At 47.3% G+C, this 20538-nt stretch overlaps 1 protein-coding gene across 1 annotated transcript in view; it reads left to right on the top strand.

Annotated features, from left to right (window-relative positions):
- SPATA16 (spermatogenesis associated 16) overlaps positions 1-19809 on the top strand; it is a gene marked incomplete at its 5' end in the record, with an annotated part of 45246 nt that extends 25437 nt beyond the window's left edge. Inside the window, 7 exons of the mRNA XM_054179095.1 lie at positions 430-577; positions 3785-3931; positions 4416-4528; positions 6597-6761; positions 13277-13357; positions 18271-18426; positions 19753-19809. Of these exons, the coding sequence (XP_054035070.1) occupies positions 430-577; positions 3785-3931; positions 4416-4528; positions 6597-6761; positions 13277-13357; positions 18271-18426; positions 19753-19809 (867 nt within the window). The remainder of the gene's footprint in view (positions 1-429; positions 578-3784; positions 3932-4415; positions 4529-6596; positions 6762-13276; positions 13358-18270; positions 18427-19752) is intronic.
- Between the last annotated feature and the right edge of the window lie 729 nt (positions 19810-20538).

The raw sequence follows: 20538 nt of genomic DNA, 5'->3' as shown, positions 1-20538 counted from the left end.
ATAGGCATAGTGTCTGATTCATGCCAACCCAAGGGGTAATATGAATGCTTACATTGTTTAAGCAGCTCCCAAGGACTGAATAAAACCCTCCTATGAAAGATGTGACCTTCAGAGAACGTGGAATCACTTTTTTCTCTTCATCTAAAAGAGAATTTATCTAATGCTTTGCTCCTCATTGAAGACACAGGCTTGCTGCACTGAAGACTGTTTACAAATGCTCTTTCTCCACTAAATGCATTTTCTGAGTGTAGATAGGCAGTGTTTTCTGGCAGTAAATTAAATTCCCCTCTAATTAATATTCAAGACCAAAATACATGACTGTGCAATTATTAAAGGGAAAAGATCATCTGTGAAAGTAATTACTCTTTTCTTAAAACCCCCTGGCCAGTAAGTGCCATGAAATGTATGAGCCCTTTGCCTTTTCCTTAGGCTATGATTGAAGAAGCCATCACTGCCGAGACATCTTTTGCAGCTATGTACACGCCATTTAAGACCGAGGAAAAGGACCAAGACACAAACAAGATCCAGCACACCTTTGCTAGAAGGAACCCTGAGTACTTGCAGTACAAGTATACAGGTAACAGGTTCACCTGTTCAGAAGCACTGGGGAGGTTTAGGCTGGATGTTAGGAAGAAGTTCTTCACAGAAGGAGTGATTGCCCATTGGAATGGGCTGCCCAGGGCGGTGGTGGAGTCACCATCGCTGGAGGTGTTTAGGAAGAGACTGGATGGCTGCTTGGTGCCGTGGTTTAGTTGATCAGATGGTGTTGGGTGATAGGTTGGACTTGATCTCAAAAGATCTTTTCCAACCTGGTTAATTCTATTCTGTATGCTGTGTGTGTCTGTGGCTGACTTACAAAGAGTTTGAGAGAATCTGGAGCTTGAAACCCAGTCACTTCTAAACTTCTGGAGGACGGGTAGTTAACTTCTGGGATTTGCTCTCCCAGCCTGCATGATTTAGGTAATCCATTCAGTACTCAGGAGAGGTACAGACTTCACACTATAAAGATGATTTTTTTATCCAGGAAGCCTCACGTTCCCATTGTTGGATTTCATTGTTGCAACTGATCTTTTGCTCAAAGGTAGATTTGCATTGTATTGTGGTGACAGCGAGATCCAAGTTCATGCCCATCTCTGGGGACTTCCATCAGTTACCAGTGGTCATCCCTGCATCACAGCCTTGCTTCACAAAACTGTTCTCCTTTCTACAAGCATAGTGGACTGACCACCAGCTTTGAGAGCATCTCAGCTGCAAGGATGGAAATAGATAGCCAGGCTCCCTTTAGCCCATTAAAGACAAGTAGGATCCTAGGACCCAGAGTAAACAAGGGTGTTGCAGAGCCTGTTGCCATCTGGTAGCATGAACTCAAACAGCATCTCCTGGAGCAAGCAGACACTGAAATTCTGGTGACTGCAGCCATGTTTCAAGAGAAATGGGAATGATCTTTTGGCAAAAGGGAGGCAGGGGGATAAAAGGCATTTCTTACTATCATTGACTTGGTGACTTGGAACAGAGTTGACCCTGGTAACACCTGGCTTGGAGCTGGTGGTTGAGAAACATAAAGGGGAAAAATGCATTTCTCAGGTCGAATTCTGGAAAGCCTCTGTCTTCATGATGTGCACCAGATGTGCAGCTCACCCTGCCAGCAGGGTGGTCTAAAGGGTTAAGGTGCCACCCACTTCTTGCCAAGAGTTACACACCCAGGTCAGAGATGGTGGCTTAGTTGTTACCCCTCTACTGAGCTCATGCTGCAGATACATAAGGCTTCCAAAAGTATACACACTGCATCCTTGGGAAGGAGAAGAAAAACTCTTTGAGAAACACCAACAGGCATTAGGGAAGCAAGCATTATAAACAAATACTTAACACAAGTAAACCTGCTTGGTTCATTTTGCTTTAGGAAACTATCCACGATTTTCAAGTTGCAGATCACCCATGTATTTAGTTTTTGGCAGTAGCTTTGGGGTTGTTTGAAGAGGGAAAATGGGGACTTGTTTGACACAGAGGCTGTAAAATCCCACTCTACCATTTCCTTGCTTAGGTGACTGTGGAGAAGTTCCTGGGACAAAAGTATTGGCATTAAAAGGAGCATAAAATAAAGCTGTTTAGAAAGATAAATCCATATTTCACATAAAACTCTGAATTTACAACAGGGGTGAGACTTTCAGGAGCACATAAGCAGCAAAAGGGGCATGTTGTGCACTGGAACCCAGTTTGTCTTCATCAATTGCTGAATGGCTCTGAAAGCATCACCAGTCACTTTCTTATGCCTCCCAATAAGGGAAAGGAAGAAGGGGGGGAAGGAGTGAGAGATAAACCAACCCAGTCCTATATTGCATTAGTCAGTTATAAAACAGACTAAATAGAGCAGGGTGTGGGATCACTGAATTTTCTAGGCATTCAATGGGATAGAAACCCAAGAAAAACCACTATGTGCATCAGGGGGCTGAGAGTACAGTGCTGTGAAGGGCCTTATGCAGTTAGGACTGCTTCCAGATGACCTCCTTTCTGTCCTGGAAACTCTCAGAGCAGATGTGGCTCTTTTTCTTAGACTTGATGCTGAGACAACTGTTGTCAGTGTTAGGTGAAGTCAACCAAAGCAGTAGGGGTTACTTATCTATTCAGATATGACCTTAAAATCACACTGCCCCTGAAAAAGCAATCACAGGTAAGAAGTTTAGCACCTGGGTGGTGGGGTACCACTGAGCTTTCAACCTGCAGGTCTGCAGCTCACCTAGGTGCAATTAAAAATGTAAGCTAAGCCCCATTTTAGCAGTGGGTGTGAGACACCAGGCATCTCACAACCATGTGGTTTCAAATGACCTTCCTGTTCTGTGACAATCCTTTGCCCAATCCTAGCCCAAGCTCTGCTAGAGTGTAAGGACTGAATCGATTTCAGAGTTTCCCTTAGTGCCAAGGAGAAGGAGCAGATACACATTTAAATCCAAGTGTGCAATGCAGTTTGTTGCAAAATTGAGAATCCATCAGAGGCAGAATATGCTGCAAGGGAAATATCAGGTCCACTCTCTTTGACTTATATAGGGGTGAGTCCGGAGAGCTCTGAGCAGGGTTCTCCATTTGCCACTGGGATCGCACAGCCTGGCATCTTAAAAGCAGAGCACACTGCAAACAGAGCACTCCTTTGTGAAAAGTGACTCTGACATCCAATCTAGGTTTATTTTTCCTGTGTGGGAGGGAGGAAAGACTGGCCTGGTTCCCTAAGCAAAGGTGAAGTAGACAATTGTTCTGAGCATCTGTCCTCACTGAGGTCAGGGCAGGCCGACTCAGCTGATACACAGGATTTTTGGCAACAGCCGTCACCGACTCTGGACAAGGCACAGCACAGGCTGTCAGGTGCCAGCTGAGTGGGTCAGGAAAGACACACAGGAAGCCTAGGGGGTTGTGGTGGTGATGGCAAAAGCACAAATCCGTAGGAATTCAAACTTCACAAATTCAGGGGACAATGAACCAGCAGTTAAAAGGTCAGAGTGTTACATTACTGAAGTGTTTTTAAGGCTTTGGGTGATCAGCACTGAAAAATGCATAAACAGAAGGAACTAATTTTTTCTTCTGTATCTGTAAAATTTAAGGCATGGATCTGAAAGGTTGCAAAGTCTGGACTTTCAAAACCCAGTTACAGCTGGATGGGTTGGTTTAGGCATCTTTGTTGTGGCAAGCTTTCTGGATTACATCTCACTCCTCCTTCGAGTTCCTCTTTCCCTTCCAATTAAGTAACTTCTCTTACAACTGAAAAGTGGAAATGATTGTCGTTTCCCTATTCCAGATCCTGAGGCATTTCACATCTTGCCACAGTCAGCTAAGTGGCCATCTGACCCTCCTGTGCTGCACTTACTGACACTGGGTTTTAAAAGCAAAGGTGTTGGAAGACGCGTGGAACAGTGGACACGTAGGAGACTGTCCATGCTTTCAGGTACTCCAACTTGCTTAATAACTGGCGTAGCTCAGAGGTGTCCTCCATGATCCTTGCTAAATGAGGGGGCTAGGGGGGTTCTCGGGTCCCATTTCTCTGTGCCAGCAGCCTTGACTGTCCAGACAGCTCTCCCCATCATCCTCTCTCCCCCTCCAGTTTCCCCATCATCTTGCTAGATCCAGTATGGAAAACATATCTGAGTAAACACAGTATATGGGCTTGTGATTCTTCCCATCCTGAAGGAACTTTCTGAAGAGCTATTTCAAGTGTAGGAAATAATAGTTGGCACTAATGCCTGACATTGTGAGCTGCCCAGGGAGGTGGTGGAGTCACCATCCCTGCAAGTGTTTTTACAAAGACTGGATGAGACACTTGATGCCATGGTTTAGCTGAGTAGATAGTGTTAGGTAGTAGACTGGGCTTGATGATCTCAAAGGTCTTTTCAACCCAGTTAATGATGTGACTCTGTGATTTCATTTCCTAGACCAGAACGCACTTTTCAATACTCTCAGGGACCAAGAAGCAGAGAGATACTGGAAAACCATTGGTCAGAAGGTCATGTCAGCCATGGATTTTATAAGGAGCACCAAGTTAATTGTGAGTACAAAACTCAGTTTCTGGTGGCAGTGTGTGTGGTGGCAGAAGCCAGTGCGTGTGTGAACGATGTGTACTTTTGGGTGGGTCATTCATGCTGCACGTGCTCCTTCTCTGTCCAGAAGTGCTCAGTGAATTCATTAGGCAGAGTTCTAATGGATTTCAGATACTTTTTAAAGTAGCTCTAATTATGTAACAGTGTACCCAGTGTGTTTCAGATCACTTTGCATGCCATTTTCTCAAATCTTTATGGCCTCTGATATTAAATCCCTACTTCACGTAACCACCAAAGCTACTCACTGTCTATAATACCTGAAGTACACTACACATACCACCAGAATCTCCTTCAAGAGTTAATAATTGCTGTTTGAAGCATTTCTAGTTACTTAGGTTCTGATCCCTGTGTAGTGAAGTATGTGGACTAACCTTCAAATCCTGTTACAACCACACTGAAGGTATATTAGTTAATTCTGCTCCATACTTTGTGCAATAATGGACACAGCTTTTGAGCACCCTGGCTTTTGATCAGCACAGCAGCTCAAAAATCAGATTTGCATGGAGACTAGGCTGTTTTAATGCAATTCTTGAATTATTCTCCTGAAAATAAGTGGAAGAAGCCTCTCCTCCCCAGACTGTAAATGCTAATGGTAACATTTTTTCCCTAGCAGTAACAGGTTTTTGGTTTTCTGTATGTTGAAGGAATCAGCCATTTCCTCGTCAGAGGTGTCTTAGCAAATCACAGGATTTATATTCTTAGGTTTTGATACCAGATAGGAGGTTGACAAAAACTGCTACTTAGCAACCCCTAGCAAGGGAGAAACATTAGCTAGCTATTTGGGGAAGCTCTGTCTCCTTTCCTCTCAGAGAGCAGCTGCTGAAAACAACAGTAAGTGCTTGAACTCACATCCTTAGTGGGAGCTAAAGGTGCTTAGAGTGTCACTAAAATGGACTCTCATCAGGCATCTGCATCAAAGTGAGGCAGGGGAAGCTGGCTGAGGGCAGACAACCCCGAGGGAACATGCAGCTCCTCCTTTCCAGTTCTTTCCTTAAAACATGTGCTCTTGGCTTTGGGTGACCGAAAGCCCATTCTTGATGTTCAGGCTAATAGCAGTGGCATCTTTGGGAAGGTGAAGTATCTGCTCTTGCTGTGTGCACTTTGAATGTTAAAGAAGCTAGAAGTATGAACTGACAATGGATTGGGCACTGGTCTTTCTAAAAGCTCCAGCAAAACTCATGTCTGGAAAAAACAAACCAAAACAAACAACAAAATTTGGACCTCGCTCTCTTTGGAGGTAACAGAGAGTATCAAGAAGAGAAAAAAACCTTGAGATCAGGTATCTTTTGGACTCCCCATCACTACCCTATTGTGTAAATGAATATAGAGGAATAGGACTGCAGGATTCAATCTGATCTATAGTGTAGCTGTCATCCCCAAGTAGAGAGGAGCAAACAAACTCACCATAGAAGAGATGAGAGCAGAGTAGTGGGCTAGGACCACTCAAGCCAGTCCCCACTAGCTGTATGAATTTGCTCTGCTCCTACACAGTAATATTTGCTACCAGCTCTAGACCTCACCTCCTACATTTAAATATTCTTGCTGAAACAGAAGAGAGCTCTCAAAGATACAGGGTGAAATCCCAGCACCCCTGGATGGATTTGCCTAGTCTGCACACAAACCATAAGCTGACACACTGCACTGTCTCCTCAGCCTCTTGGCTGAAACTTTGAAAGCAATCCATAGAAGTCAGGTAATATTTAACGGAGGGGATTATGGAAAAGCCATTTCCAAGGGAGAAGATTGCATTCATGTTTGAGATCTCCTGTCTCCCCTGCACATATATTATGACTATGTATTTGTTTTTCTAGTGCTGCTAGAGAGATTGTGGCGAGAAAGTAGGTTTTTTTTCCCCCCCTCTAAAAATTTATCTTAAAGGTGCTGAATGCCATAGTGTGTGTAGGATTACCAGCACAAATCGACGTAGGATGGTAAGCCTCAAGGCATTAGGGACTCAAGGGATAATTGTGTTTTCCATGACTCTCTTCTAACTGACTTGCGTTGGTGGCCAACCAGGACGAGCGCTGCCCGTGCTCACGGGCACTAGAGAAGCGGCAGCAGGCCAGCCTCTTCGGCCGCATGCAGAACCTCCAGGAACAGGCCCAGCTGCTCGAGCAAGTGATGGCTGAGGTAGCCACCATCCCCTACCTGCAGGACCTCAGTCAGGAGGATATCCAACTGGTGAGTATTTATTTCTTCACACTGGTTTTGGCTTTCAGAGGCAGGGAGCCAGGGAAGGGATGGGGCAGAACGCTGTGCTGCAGTTTGCTCTGGAAGTCATTTTTCCAATGTGCAGACCTGAAGTAGTTTTAAAATCCTACTGCAGTGCCTTGTCAGAGGAGGTGCTAATCACCTGCAAGGATGATTTTTCTAGAACCAGCATGGCTCATCTGTAGGCATCCTTTTAAAACCTCTTCTTTTCCCCCAGAAGTCCCCAGATCAGTCTGTAAGAATGACTGCAATTATTCAGACCATGCTACTTTAGGATACCTAACATCAGAAGCCACCTGCTGCAAACAGGCCAAATCTAGACAAACCTGAGGAGAGGAGGGAAAGGAGAGGAAAGATTTTCTTACCTGGCTCTGTCTACAACATACTCCCCATCTCTGAATAAACCCATCTACCTGCTACGCCTTTGCTTTCCCTTTGTAAAACAAAGGCAATGATGCTGGCAGGGCTGTTGCAAGACTAAAGTCATTAATAGCTTGACAGTATATCAATAAGCTGCAATCAGAAAGTCCTGTGTGGCTATTCTTCCACCAGGCTGCTGGGTTTGCAGCTGGGGGAGGGAGGGAGGAAGCTCACGTCCATGCAAATTCGAAGCATTCGAGGCAAAACCAAAGTCCCTCAGCGGTCCCTGCAGTTAGATGCAGTCCAGTTTGTATGATCCAGCTTCAGGTCACTGAAAACTCTTGGTTTTCCTCAAGCTGGTCCCTTGACGTTTGTTTGCAGTCCTGCAAAGCTCCTAAGCTCTGCAGAACTAAAGCTTCACAGCAGCTTGCTTTAGGGAAGGCGAGCAGCGGCCTGCAACTGCAGGAGGCGGTTGGCAGACTTCGAAGTCTGGGCTCGAGATAAGGGGAAACGACACTGCAGAGAAACTGTGTTATTAAAGACATTCCCCTTTTGATGCACATTTTCCAGTATTAAACTTCAGCAGGTCTACATGTCAAGGCTGGCTAAAGGGCCTTGAGTTATTGGTACATATTTCAGTGGTAGGTTTTTCTCCAGGGTACAATATTTTCAGTACGTCACACATAAGGCACAAGGCTATGACACTGTTGCCTGTATCTTGTCAGGTAGTAATCATAAGCCTGACCTCCCTGGAAAGACTTTTGGAGGCTCTAGGCCACCCAAGACAAAGGTCTTCAGTCTCTTAAGGGTAGGACTGGGCAGAACAAGGGTCTGTGCTGGGAGGTTTAAGTGACAGATTGTAAATCTTTCAACAAAACACATCTGTTTTGTTTACTGAGCCCAAGATAGAAAATGGCTCTGGAAAGAGTAAATGCAAAAAATGTCCACCAGTTACCCCTCCCAGAGCATCAAAATGTATTAATTCAGCATGCACTTCTTTTTCTTAGTCCTGTCATCCTGTTCTGAAATACCTCTTTAGGCCCTGTGTGCATTGGAGGCTCAGCTTCTTTGGTAGCTGGAATAGTTTAGGAACTTCAGGAATCAGAGTGTTAAGGCACATGACTGCAATCAAGAACTTGCAGAGGGACTTCACCAGGGAGTGATTAATGGGCTTTGCCTTTCCCAGTGGCACCAGCCTGCATGGCACAGGCTGCTCTCACGCCAGCAGGGACTGTGCCCCTACCACATTACAACTGCAGCAAGCACAAAACATTGCTTGTTGTTGGATCTACACACCCAAACCATCCAGGGAGCAAGTGAAAGACTCTCACTTGTTCAGCCTACCTGTTACTCTCCTCATTTAAGTGGGGTCTAGGCAGGATGAAACATTTGCAGCACTGGGATACACTGATGGGATTCACTGTGTCTCAAAGGATGCCACAGAGGCAGCCCCACCATCTCCACAAGGTCAGAATCACAGCACCCACGCTTACTCCATGAGCAGCATTTCTAAGAGACAGCTAAATCCTTCCATGAAGAAAACTGAGGTGGCCAAATTCCAATCTCACTTGTACTAATATAAATTTAAAGTCATTCCTCTGAGGTGATTCTGACTTTACACTGGTAAAACAGAGATAAGACTTTTATGACCAAGCAAGGCACTTAAATTGTGCGAGCTAGAAAATGCTGAAGAAGCCCAATGTTTATTATCACCCACAGTATAAGCTGTCTAAAGTTTAAAACACACTGAATTTAGAGTGCTGCAATTGTCACTGATACAGCAAGGATCCCAAAGGCATTTCAGTTATAAACTCTTCTGGTGTAAATGTCTTTCTCTGACTAGACAGAGTCCTAATCTGTGGCACAGAAGACTGAGGCCTTTTAAAACCAGCATTTATGCACAAACCCTGGGAAAGTAAAGATTTCAGTTAGCTTGAACAATTGAATGTAAGTGGGGGGAAAGCCCTGAGGAAAGATCTTTCCCAGGTTTACGCTTTCAGTACCAACCTATTTGTACATGGTAAATCCAGAGGAAAGCTTGCTAAGAAAGCAGAAGTCTTTTTCAATTTCAAATCAAATGAGGACAAGCTATTTTTCTTTAAAGGCAGTGCTGCTCCTTGGAGAGGATTTCCCAGCAAAGGTCAGCTTTGAGAGAATTACTGTGCCTTGCCAACTGCCCGCTCTTGCAGCGCTCATGTTTTGGCTGCCAACAGAGCTGCTGAAAAAATGGGGGTGATTAAAATGAAAACCAGAGCCCAGGCTGGGCACTTTTCACTGGCATGTATCAATATCAGTGAAACTTCAAATGGAAAGGTCTTTTGTTCCTTCAGCTTCTTGCCCAAAGCTGTGAAACCTCCAGCCTGATTGGGCTGTCAGAGCAGCCCCTTTGGGGGTGACATATTCATGTCCTGCTCCCTGCTCCAGTGGGTGTTGTGCCAGCAGAGCTTCAGACAGAATCACTCCAAGGAAAGCAATGGAGAAATCCTCTCCTTCCCCTAACCAGTTCCTCCTCTGCCTGGCTTGACACAGAATCTGTGCTTTGCCCGTTCTGCCCTTAATACCCTTAATCTCTGGGCTGTGTCTATTCTGGATTCATAGATGGAGATTATCTGTCAGAAAAGTGTTGTGATGGAAAATTCCTGACAAATCTGTCTTGACTCCTTCTGCACTGAAGTCAGAGGCAGAAATCTGCAGTTTTGGGTTTTTATGAATACTGATTCATGACTTAAAAAACAGTTTTTATCAATTAGAATAGAATGGAATAGAATAGAATAGAATAGAATAGAATAGAATAGAATAGAATAGAATAGAATAGAATAGAATAGAATAGAATGGAATGGAATGGAATGGAATGGAATGGAATGGAATGGAATAGAATAGAGTTAACCAGGTTGGAAAAGACCTTTGAGATCATCTAGTCCAACCTATCACCCAGCACCATTTAATCAACTAAACCATGGCACCAAGCAGCCATCCAGTCTCTTCCTAAACACCTCCAGTGATGGAGACTCCACCACCTCCCTGGCAGCCCATTCCAATGGCCAGTCTCTCTTTCTGTGAAGAACTTCTTCCTAACATCCAGCCAATAAGATTCAGTTTACTGGCTGCACAAGCACAGAAAGCAGGCTGGCACCAACCACAGCAGATTAAATAGCGATTCCAAAGAAGACTCCTGCATCCTTTAGCTAGTGTTGGGACACACAGAATTTTAACTTCAAAAACCTAAATGCAAAGGTAAACTCCAGGAAATACAGCTCTGCTCCTTGAACCTCAAGGCAGTGGGTTTGTATCTTGCACAGATGAGTGCATTTGTCACTTTAGGGACTCATCTTAGACTGCTGCCCATCTAGGGACAGCAAGACGAGACAATTTCTCTATGAATGCTTTTGCTTATCCTGTGCAATTACTTGTAATGAGTAGCAAATTCAGGAAGAGATTCCAAAACTATCATCTGGGTTCACTTTAACCAGCTAAATGTTTTGGAATAGGCCTTATAGAGCACAGCTTTACTACAGGTATTAAAGACAAGTTTCTCCTAGTTAGTTCTTAAAACACTGAGACCGATGGCTGCTTGCAGGAGGATATGCTGGACCAGACCCTTGGCTTTCTGATAGTGAATTAAGAGCAAGTGAAACATTTTCAAGTGTTTGGGAAGGGTGCAGGGTGAGGAAATGCTATGACTGACCTGGAAGGGTACTGGAGTGAGGAAATGGTACAGAAACCCTGAATTTTAGCCTTCCTTCTAACACTGAGGACTGATTAGTAAGGATTTTCCTACAGCTTCTTTTTGCAGTTTACACTAGAAATAGGCAGCCTTGTTTTTGTGCTCTGTTTTGCTGCATGATGGGGAAAAGGGAAGGTTTGCCAAAGAAAAGGGATAGGAAAAGCAGGCAAAACGAGCTAGATACTTCCAGCTACGGTCAAAGCATCTCAGCTTTAGTGTTGTCCTCTTGTGAGGTTTGACATGCTGCTTTAAATTATGATACATTGGCCTTGGGAGAAAATACTGAAAAGCATTCATGTGCAACACAGAATATCCCAGACAGCTAAAGAATGAAATATGGACCCTTTGTTCTGTACAACCCAAGCCTTCCTCTCCAAAGTGTAAACACATACTGCATTAAAAACATATAGGCTTAACTACAGAATTCCTGGAGGATTTTCCCCCCCATTGTTAAGTATTTTCTGTCCACAATAACACAGAGTCATGGCTGAAGCAAAGATGAGGTGGCAGTGCTCATTGTGTAAAAGATGAGTAACAAAATCATCAGCGTACAAATGATGTTTTAATTAGGTTTTAGTCTGTGTATTTAGAGAAGTTGTTTTGGTGTGAATTCCACAGTGCTCATTTTTGTCTTGGTACCGCAGCTGGACTTGCTAATGGCAGATGCTACGGCCACCCTGAGAGGAGATGGCGATAACCAACGTGTGTGGAATGAAATTCAGAAGGTAAAAACTTTTAGCAAAGGGTAGAAAAAAGTATATTGTTCCTTGGGGAGGAAATGGCCCCCTGAGTCCTATCTGTTCCAAAGGTAGAAAAGAAAGCAGGTGCCATTTGAAAGCTGAGTGTGTGCCTTCAGCTCTGCTAGAGCTCAGGCACTAGCCACAGATCTATATTTACTATCTGCTTTAGCATCTAGGGTTGATCTTTGTTCATATTAATAGTCTCCTGTGGTTATCGAGTGCAAAAAATATCCCCAACCTCAAAGGCTGAAGTTTTGGTTGAGAATCATATTTCTCTTCCATCTTTATCATATGGGGTAGTGTGCTAATTGCAGGGAGAGGGGGAGTTGTTAGGGAATAAAATTCAATCCACCAAGTGAAGTCTCTTAGTAGAGCTCAGATGAGAGTGGTGAAGCCCTGGAACGGGTTGTCCAGGGAGGTGGACTCTGCTGGAATGAGTCCAGAAAAGGGCAACAAGGTTGGTGAGGGGCTTGGAGCACAAGGTGGAATACTCATTTTTCTCCATGTGTTGATTTTTGGCACATAAATGCCAGAAGCTTCTGTTCTCCTTATCAAGAAAAACCTGACTTGAGATTAATTTCCTCATCATCCCTTCCTTTGAACATGGCTGTTTTTCAGTGCCATTTAAAGACAGAGCTGTGATAAATTCCTGTTTTCAATGCACAGATTTCAATGAGTCTATTGCACAGCAGGAATTGAATCCAAATTGAAAGAATAGAATACATAGAATAGAATAAACCAGGTTGGAAGAGACCTTCAAGATCATCGCGTCCAACCCATCAACCAATCCAACACCACCTAAACAACTAACCCATGGCACCAAGCACCCCATCAAGTCTCCTCCTGAACACCTCCAATGACAGCTACTCCACCACCTCCCTGGGCAGCCCATTCCAGTGGGCAATCACTCTCTGTGTATAGAACTTTTTCCTAACATCCAACCTAAACCTCCCCTGGCGCAGCCTGAGACTGTGTCCTCTTGTTCTGGTACTGGCTGCCTGGGAGAAGAGACCAACCCCCACCTGTCTACAACCTCCCTTCAGGTAGTTGTAGAGAGCAATAAGGTCACCCCTGAGCCTCCTCTTCTCCAGGCTAAGCAACCCCAGCTCCCTCAGCCTCTCCTCACAGGGCTGTGTTCCAAACCCCTCCCCAACTTTGTTGCTCTTCTCTGGACTCATTCCAGCAAGTCAACCTCCTTCCTAAACTGAGGGGCCCAGAACTGGACACAGGACTCCAGGTGTGGCCTAACCAGTGTAGTGTACAGGGGCAGAATGACCTCCCTGCTCCTGCTGGCCACACTGTTCCTGATGCAGGCCAGGATGCCATTGGCCCTCTTGGCTGCCTGGGCACACTGCAGGCTCATGTTCAGCCTACCATCAACCAGCACCCCCAGGTCCCTCTCTGCCTGGCTGCTCTCCAGCCACTCTGACCCCAACAACAAGGAACAACAACAACAAAAATACCACAACCAAAGAAATTAAAATGACGAAATCAGGTAGTGCTGCTCCAGCCCAGGGTATGAGAGGTGCCTTCCTGTGTTTATTGATTGGTTTGCTTATTTTCAGTCACAGTTAGTTTGGAAAGAAATTAATTGCCAAAATGTTTGAAGCTTCACTAGAGAGAAGGGACAAGTTTCTGACACCACTTCTTTCTAATTGCAGATTGGAGTCATTGAAGGCTACTTATATGAAGTGGAAGACAACTACATCAAGAACAAAGCCAGGACAGAAAGAAGAAAGATGGTTCAAAGTTTACACCCAACCCAGAGACCTGGAAGTGCACCAGGAAGCACACCAGCTAGCGCACCATCAAGAGCACTGGGTGCACCACAAACCACACCACAAAGTGCACCACAAACCGCACCACAAAGTGCACCACAAACCACACCACAAAGTGCACCACAAACCACACCACAATGTGCACCACAAACCACACCACAAAGTGCACCACAAACCACACCACAAAGTGCACCACAAACCACACCACAAAGTGCACCACAAACCACACCACAAAGTGCACCACAAACCACACCACAATGTGCACCACAAACCACACCACAAAGTGCACCACAAACCACACCACAATGTGCACCACAAACCACACCACAATGTGCACTACAAAGCGCACCACGAGGACGACCAAGAGTGATACCAGGTAGTGCACTACGAAAACAACGATGAAGAACATCAGGAAGCACACCAGGAACAGCACCAAGAACTGCACCAGTAAGGCCACCCAGAAGAACACCACAGAGCACAGCAGGAATCGCACCAGAATTATTGTCTCTTATCCGACCTTGTTCTGTAGTCTTAGAAAGGTTAAGAGCATTTCCATCATAGGTATTTGGTAGATAGGTTAAGAAAAACCCCCTTCCCACTTTAGGTTCCCCCTCCTCACTATAGGATATATTTAAGAAGTTAGTATAGAGTTATTAAGAGGATTTCCACCATAGGTATTTAGTAGATAGGTTAAGAAAAACCCCCTTCCCACTTTAGGTTCCCCCTCCTCCCCATAGGATATATTTAGGAAGTTAGTATAGAGTTATTAAGAGGATTCCCACCATAGGTATTGAGTAGATAGGTTAAGAAAACCCTTCCCACTTTAAGTTCCCCCCCTCACCATAGGATATATTTAGGAAGTTGTTATAGAGTTATTAGAGGATTCCCACCATAGGTATTGAGTAGATAGGTTAAGAAAACCCTTCCCACTTTAGGTTCCCCCCCCCACCATAGGATATATTTAGGAAGTTAATATAGAGTTATTAAGAGGATTCCCACCATAGGTATTGAGTAGATAGGTTAAGAAAACCCTTCCCACTTTAGGTTCCCCCCCCCACCATAGGATATATTTAGGAAGTTACTTTTGTTGTCATTAGTCTTAACTGGTTGGAATAAATGTTTTGGTAAGGTTTATTTGTCTTGTTTCTTTAACTAGCAACACCCTGGCAGGAAGGGTCTGTATTTTCTGCTCTGAGAACATTCTGCATCCAAACGCTACAAAATCCTGTTGGTTTGGTTATTGCCCAAGAACAGGGATCCATCCATCCTCTGCAAGGAGGAATTCAGCCTCATATTGCCTTCTCTCCAGCTTAATGCCTTACACTTCAGCTACTGCTGCAACCTATAGGTACAAAGTGGCATCCTGCACCTTATGGCTGTGGCAACAAGTCTGAGAAACACGATGCTATGAAAAAAGAGAGAAAGGAGAAAGGAGCCCAACTGTTGCTCCATGGTTAAGATCTTGAAGTCCTTCACTCTGATCTGTTCCCTGTGATGTTTTCCCCTCCACTAGCTAGTAATGGGTTGTTTTTTTCTGAAGATGCACAAACACTGCAGGGAGGAAAGGATTTGCACCTGCCTTCTCCTGGGCAGATCTGGAAGCCCACCACAAAGCACACCAGGAAGAGCACCAAGAAGCACACCACAAAGCACACCAGGAAAGCCACCTGTTAAGGATGAACGACTCATCTTCCACTCCCACAGCAGCAGTCTGTCATGTAGGCACATCTGACACTGCTTTGGTCTTCCAGGAAGCACAGCTTCTCAGATGCCCTGAGACCCTTCTTCAATGAGCAAAGCAGCACACCAACTTTTCACCTAGATCACCTCAGCAGAGGCAGGCACCCCAGCCAATACCCATGGTCTCTTCTAAGACTGGCATTTCCTTTTTGCACTCTGTGTTTACTTGGCAGGAAGATAACTTCACCCCATAAACCCAGCATTTAGTTCATTACCTTTCCTCACTCAAGGGTGACTTTAAAACAAAAAAGGGAAAGGAAAAATCCATCCCCCAGACCTAAGATTTCATTAAAAAAAATCCAAGGCCCCAAAGGTATTTAGCCCCTTGATTCCCATTATTTATCATGGATAGGAGTCTAAATCCTACAGATTTTATGCAGGTAGAGACCATCTTCCTAGGCTCTCACAAAAGAATTTTGACAGCTAAGAGCGAGCTGGCAAAAGCTTTGATGGTCCTTTGTTCAGTGGTAACAGAATAAGTGTGGCAGTCAGAGTGGCTGAGAGCTGCCAAACAGAGAGGGACCTGGGGGTGCTGATTGACAGCCACCTAAACATGAGCCAGCAGTGTGCCCAGGTGGCCAAGAGGGCCAATGGCATCCTGGCCTGCATTAGGAATAGTGTGGCCAGCAGGAGCAGGGAGGTCATTGTGCCCCTGTACTCTGCATTGGTTAGGCTGCACCTTGAGTCCTGTGTCCAGTTCTGGGCCCCTCAGTTTAGGAAGGAGGTTGACTTGCTGGAAGGTGTCCAGAGGAGGGCAACAAAGTTGGTGAGGGGCTTGGAGCACAGCCCTGTGAGGAGAGACTGAGGGAGCTGGGGTTGCTTAGCCTGGAGAGGAGGAGACTCAGGGGTGACCTTATTGCTCTCTACAACTACCTGAAGGGAGGTTGTAGTGAGGCAGAGGTTGGTCTCTTCTCCCGGGCAACCAGTACCAGAACAAGAGGACACAGTCTCAGGCTGTGCCAGGGGAGGTTTAGGCTGGAGGTTAGGAGGAAGTTTTACAGAGAGAGAGTGATTGCCCACTGTAATGGGCTGCCCAGGGAGGTGGTGGGGTCGCTGTCGCTGGGGGTGTTCAGGGCGAGGCTTGACAGGATGCTTGGTGCCATGGGTTAGTTGATTAGGTGGTGTTGGATGATAGGTTGGACACGATGATTTTGAAGGTCTCTTCCAACCTGGTTTATTCTATTCTATTCTATTCTATTCTATTCTATTCTATTCTATTCTATTCTATTCTATTCTATTCAGTAGCACTCTCTCATACAGCCAAGGTTTCAATCTGAGCAGGAAATGGAAGTGTGATACTCCTTAATATAGTCAGCTTTCTAATTAGCAACCAGTGCTGATTTGTCAGCCATAGCAGCTCTCATGCTCAGGCCATTGAAACTCAGAGAAAAGGCACAGTGTCAAAATCCTTTCTGCTCATATTTACATTCCCTCCAGGCTGAACCATTGGAGAAGCTACTGAAATATCATCTTTGCCACCACAGAGCAGCAGAAAGCGTGGAGGAGCTTGAAATCCAGCACAGCCAAATGAGTTTCTGACTGCTTGGGTAAAGACAGGACTTGAGTACTTATGAGAGGCAGTTAGTAGCTCCAAACACTGACAAATAAGCATTGCTATTTCTAACTGCACACAGAACAACATCTCCAAGAGCCCAGGTAGTACAATTTATAGTCTGGTCAGTCTTGCTAGGTGCAAGATTTCACTTCACCCAAAACAGGGCGGGGGGCTCTACAATGCTCCTGGGAAGCTGAGCAGCCAAACTGGGCTGTCCAGCATGAAGCCAAAAGCCACTTCCTTCTTCCCCAGCTCTCAAAGCAATTGATGTGCTGCTGGAGGGAGAGGAGGAATGAGAGGTAGAAATGTTCTCTTTCTACCAATATTAATATGAATATCAGAACTTGCTTCATTTTACTGACATAAAGTACCCCCTACAGGCCAGCCTATGGGGAGTAAAAATCAAAGGATGCTTCACATCTCTTTGTAAGCATTCTTTTCTCATCACTTTCATACATCTCTGTATTTATACATATACAATAAGTTGCCTCAGCAACAGAGGGTAGCTCCCACTACAGCCAGACTCTGCTGAAGTCAATGTCAGTGCACGGATCAGCTGAGAAAGTCACTAAGACTAATCACAAATTCCAGGCAGGGTGGTAATTGCACTTCTAACTGCCTAAACTAGGCATGCAAGTGCATGGTGGCCTTTGTACAGTGGCTGACAGGATGCTCTGTGCAGTTGTAGCTTTGCTGACTGATGGGGGAGAGCAGCTTCTGGTGCTGCACTTAAAACCAGTCCCAAGGCAAAGAACATGGCCTCAGTTTGCCTTCACCCTTCCAATGTCAGCTGCACAGAGTGCTCAGACAACATTTTAAGCTCTCTACAGCTTTTGTCTTTTCGAAGCACAATCCAGCTAGCCCCTGTTTTGTCTCTGATGGCTGCCTTTCAGAGGTTGTAAACATCCAGCTCACAGTGGAGTTTTCAGTTCCTGTTTCTGAAACAGCAACTATTTTTCCACTGTATTTATAGGCCCCTCAGCATCTCTGCAGCCTCCCCTGGACCCTCTCCAGCAGTTCCCTGTCTCTCTGGAACTGGGGAGCCCAGCACTGGAGCCAGGACTCCAGAGGTAGCCTCACTAGGAGAGAGGAGAGGGGCAGGAGGATGTCCCCTGGCCTGCTGGCCACAAGCTGCACATCTTATTCACCTTGTCACTCAGCAAGTGCTGGAGAGGCCACTTGCCAGTGGCTTCTGCTGTGGCATCTGGAGAGACAGCAGAGTGCAAATCAGAGAGTGAGGAGCAGCAGGAGTCAGAGGAGCTGGGCTGGAGGCCCCCCTGGCTGCAAGGCCTCTCAGCTTAGCACCTGCTGTGATCCTCCAGCCAGTGAGGAAGGTTTTAAAGCCAAGTTGTGCAGCAGAGAGAATTTCCTGCTGCCAGGCTCCCTCCCAGATGACTTTAGTGTGGTGCATTGATGAAGTTCTCCCCAGTGGAAATGCTCAGCCCCCTGCCCTGCTCAGCCTCTCCCCCTCTCCTCCCCAGGTGTTCGATGTGCTGCCTCTGTATGGGCTGCTGCAGCCAGGCCAGAGCCAGCAGGTCACCTTCAGCTTCTTTGGCCACCCCAACGTTGTGGCCTGTGCCAGGGCCCTCTGCAGGGTGCAGGGAGGCCCCAGCTACGAGCTCAGGCTGCGTGGGGAGGCTTCATCCATCAGCTACCAGTGGTGGTGAAGAACCCTTGCAGCTTCCCCATCGAGTTTTACTCCTTGGAGTATGACCAGCAGTACCTTGCTGAGGAGCAGGTAAAGAGAGGAGCTCTGCTCCCCACATCCACCTTGTGCAGCTTCAGGGCACTGCAGTGTTCCCAGCCTTGGGCCAGGGAGATGGAGACAGGAGGCAGGGCACAATCTGGGGGGGTGGTGGTGGTTCAGAGTTAGCCTCTTCTGCTGGCAGGCTGTGGAGGGGCTTGGCTGGTCCTGCAGTTGTGAGGAAGGCAGGAGGGGGAAGCTGGCCGGGGCCAGGGGGGTGGCTGTGGCCGGGGCCGGGCTGGGGGCTGTGGAGCTCCAGCAGTGCCTCCCAGGTGTGGTTTCTTGTGGGGGACTGTGTCCCCCGGACTGGATGATAAAAGATGAGAAACTGCTAGGAGAGATGAGAAGAGAACCACCTGTGGTAGCTTAACAAGTAGCTCTAATAAACAAGATAGGAGCCAGCAGGGGGTGGGGGACTTGGGCAGCAGTGGAGCTGTGCAGCTCCAGCTCAGCTGGAGGTTGCCAAGGACAAAGGCTTGGCTGCAGTGGCTCTGTGCCCCGAGGCAGCTGCCCCTGCTGCCTCCTTGCTTCTGTGCTGAGGAGGTGACCTGGTGGCTGTCCTGGGGTGCAGGAAGAGCTCTGGTGCTGTAGGAGCCACTGGATCCCCTCTGAAAGAGCTCAGCTGCTCTGCCCTGGGCCCCCTGTGTGGCCTGGGCCTGCCCTGCCCTTGCCCAGCCCTTGAGTGGCTGAGCTGGCGCCAGGTCCAGCAGCTTGCTGCCCAGAGGAGCAGTTCCTTGGAGATCAGCTCCCTGCTGGGCTCACTGATTTGTCCCTCTGGCTTGGCCACTTCTTCCTGCTCTGCTCCTGCTCCTTGCTTCTGGCTCAGCTCAGCACAGCCAGGGAGCCTGCCCTGAGCCCTCTGTGCCCTCCTCAGGTCAGGCCCTGGGAGCCAGGGGCAGTCCCCAGGGCTGTGCTTGCAGTGCTGCTGCCTTTGGCCAGCAGGTGACACACAGCCTCCGGCAGTAGGCTCTCCTGCTGCCCTCTCTGGGGGCTGAGGCCTGGGCATGGCCTTCGTGGCCCCTGGGTGCTGCTGGAGGCTCCCTGCTCAGCCTGGCTCTCTGGGCTCTGCTCAGTGGCTCTTCCCTCTTCTCTTGGCAGGTGCTGGAGCCAGAGGCAGAGCCAGCTCACACCGTGCTGGAGGGCAGCAGCCGCGAGGTGCAGCTTCTCCTCAGCGCTGCTGTCACCGGCTCTGAGCTCCAGCTGCCCACAGCTGACCTGGATGAATCCAGAACATCAGGCTCCTAAGGCCTGAGCAGCAGGAGGAGCAAGGGATCAAAGGGATTCATTGAGTTTATTCCTAACAATTTCCCTGCCCCAAAGGTTAATAAACTTCTTCCCAACTCGTTGAGGCTCGGGGAGCCGGTGGGGAGCCCCTGAGCCAGCCCCTTGGTCACACTGATGCTGTGAGCACTTGAGGCAGAGGAAGGAGTTGCTCTGGAGTAACTCCCCTCCTGAGAGCAAACGCCCAGCTGAAGGCAGAGCCAGGAGCCCCAGGTCCTGCCTCAATCCCAAGGTGGGCCTCCTTGGCTGCCTGGTGGAGCAAAGGCAGAGGGGGAGAAGGAAATTCATGTCTTCCTCCCAAGAGGTATTCAGCTGGCACTGCCTGGGCTGTGTTCTCTCAGCTCTGCCTTCAGCTGTCTCCTGCTCTCATTCCACAGGGGTTTCTCTTTGGCTCTCTGGGTTTGTTTCTCAAGTGCCCACAGCTTCTTTCTGCCCCTCCTGGGCTTAAGGGGGAGCAGCCATGGGCTTAGTTTTCACTTGGACACAGCCTAGGTAAGCCTGGCCTGCTCGAGGCTGCTGCTGGGCCAGCTCTCAGCTCCCAGGGGAGTGCTGATCACTCCCATGCCCTGCTGCCTGGAGCAGGAGAGCTGACTCCAGGGCAGACTTTCCCAGCAGTTTCTGCCTGGCTGCTTTTCACCCTCTGGTGTTTTCAGACCTGGGCTGCACTTCAGGTGCTCTGAGCCAAGGCTGACTTCCTCTGGAGGCAGCTGTGCAGCCCCCCCAGACATCCTCTTAGCAGCCTCCTGCTGTGTGGCTCAGCAGTGCCCTTGCTCTGTGCTGCTAGGCCTCGGGGCCTGAGCCGAGCCAGCAGCATGGCTCAGGGAG

The sequence above is a fragment of the Dryobates pubescens genome, assembly GCF_014839835.1.
Source record: "Dryobates pubescens isolate bDryPub1 chromosome 38 unlocalized genomic scaffold, bDryPub1.pri SUPER_38_unloc_1, whole genome shotgun sequence".
Lineage (NCBI taxonomy): Eukaryota > Metazoa > Chordata > Aves > Piciformes > Picidae > Dryobates > Dryobates pubescens.
Note: the sequence above shows the minus strand (reverse complement) of the source record. Positions and strands in the feature narration are given on the sequence as shown.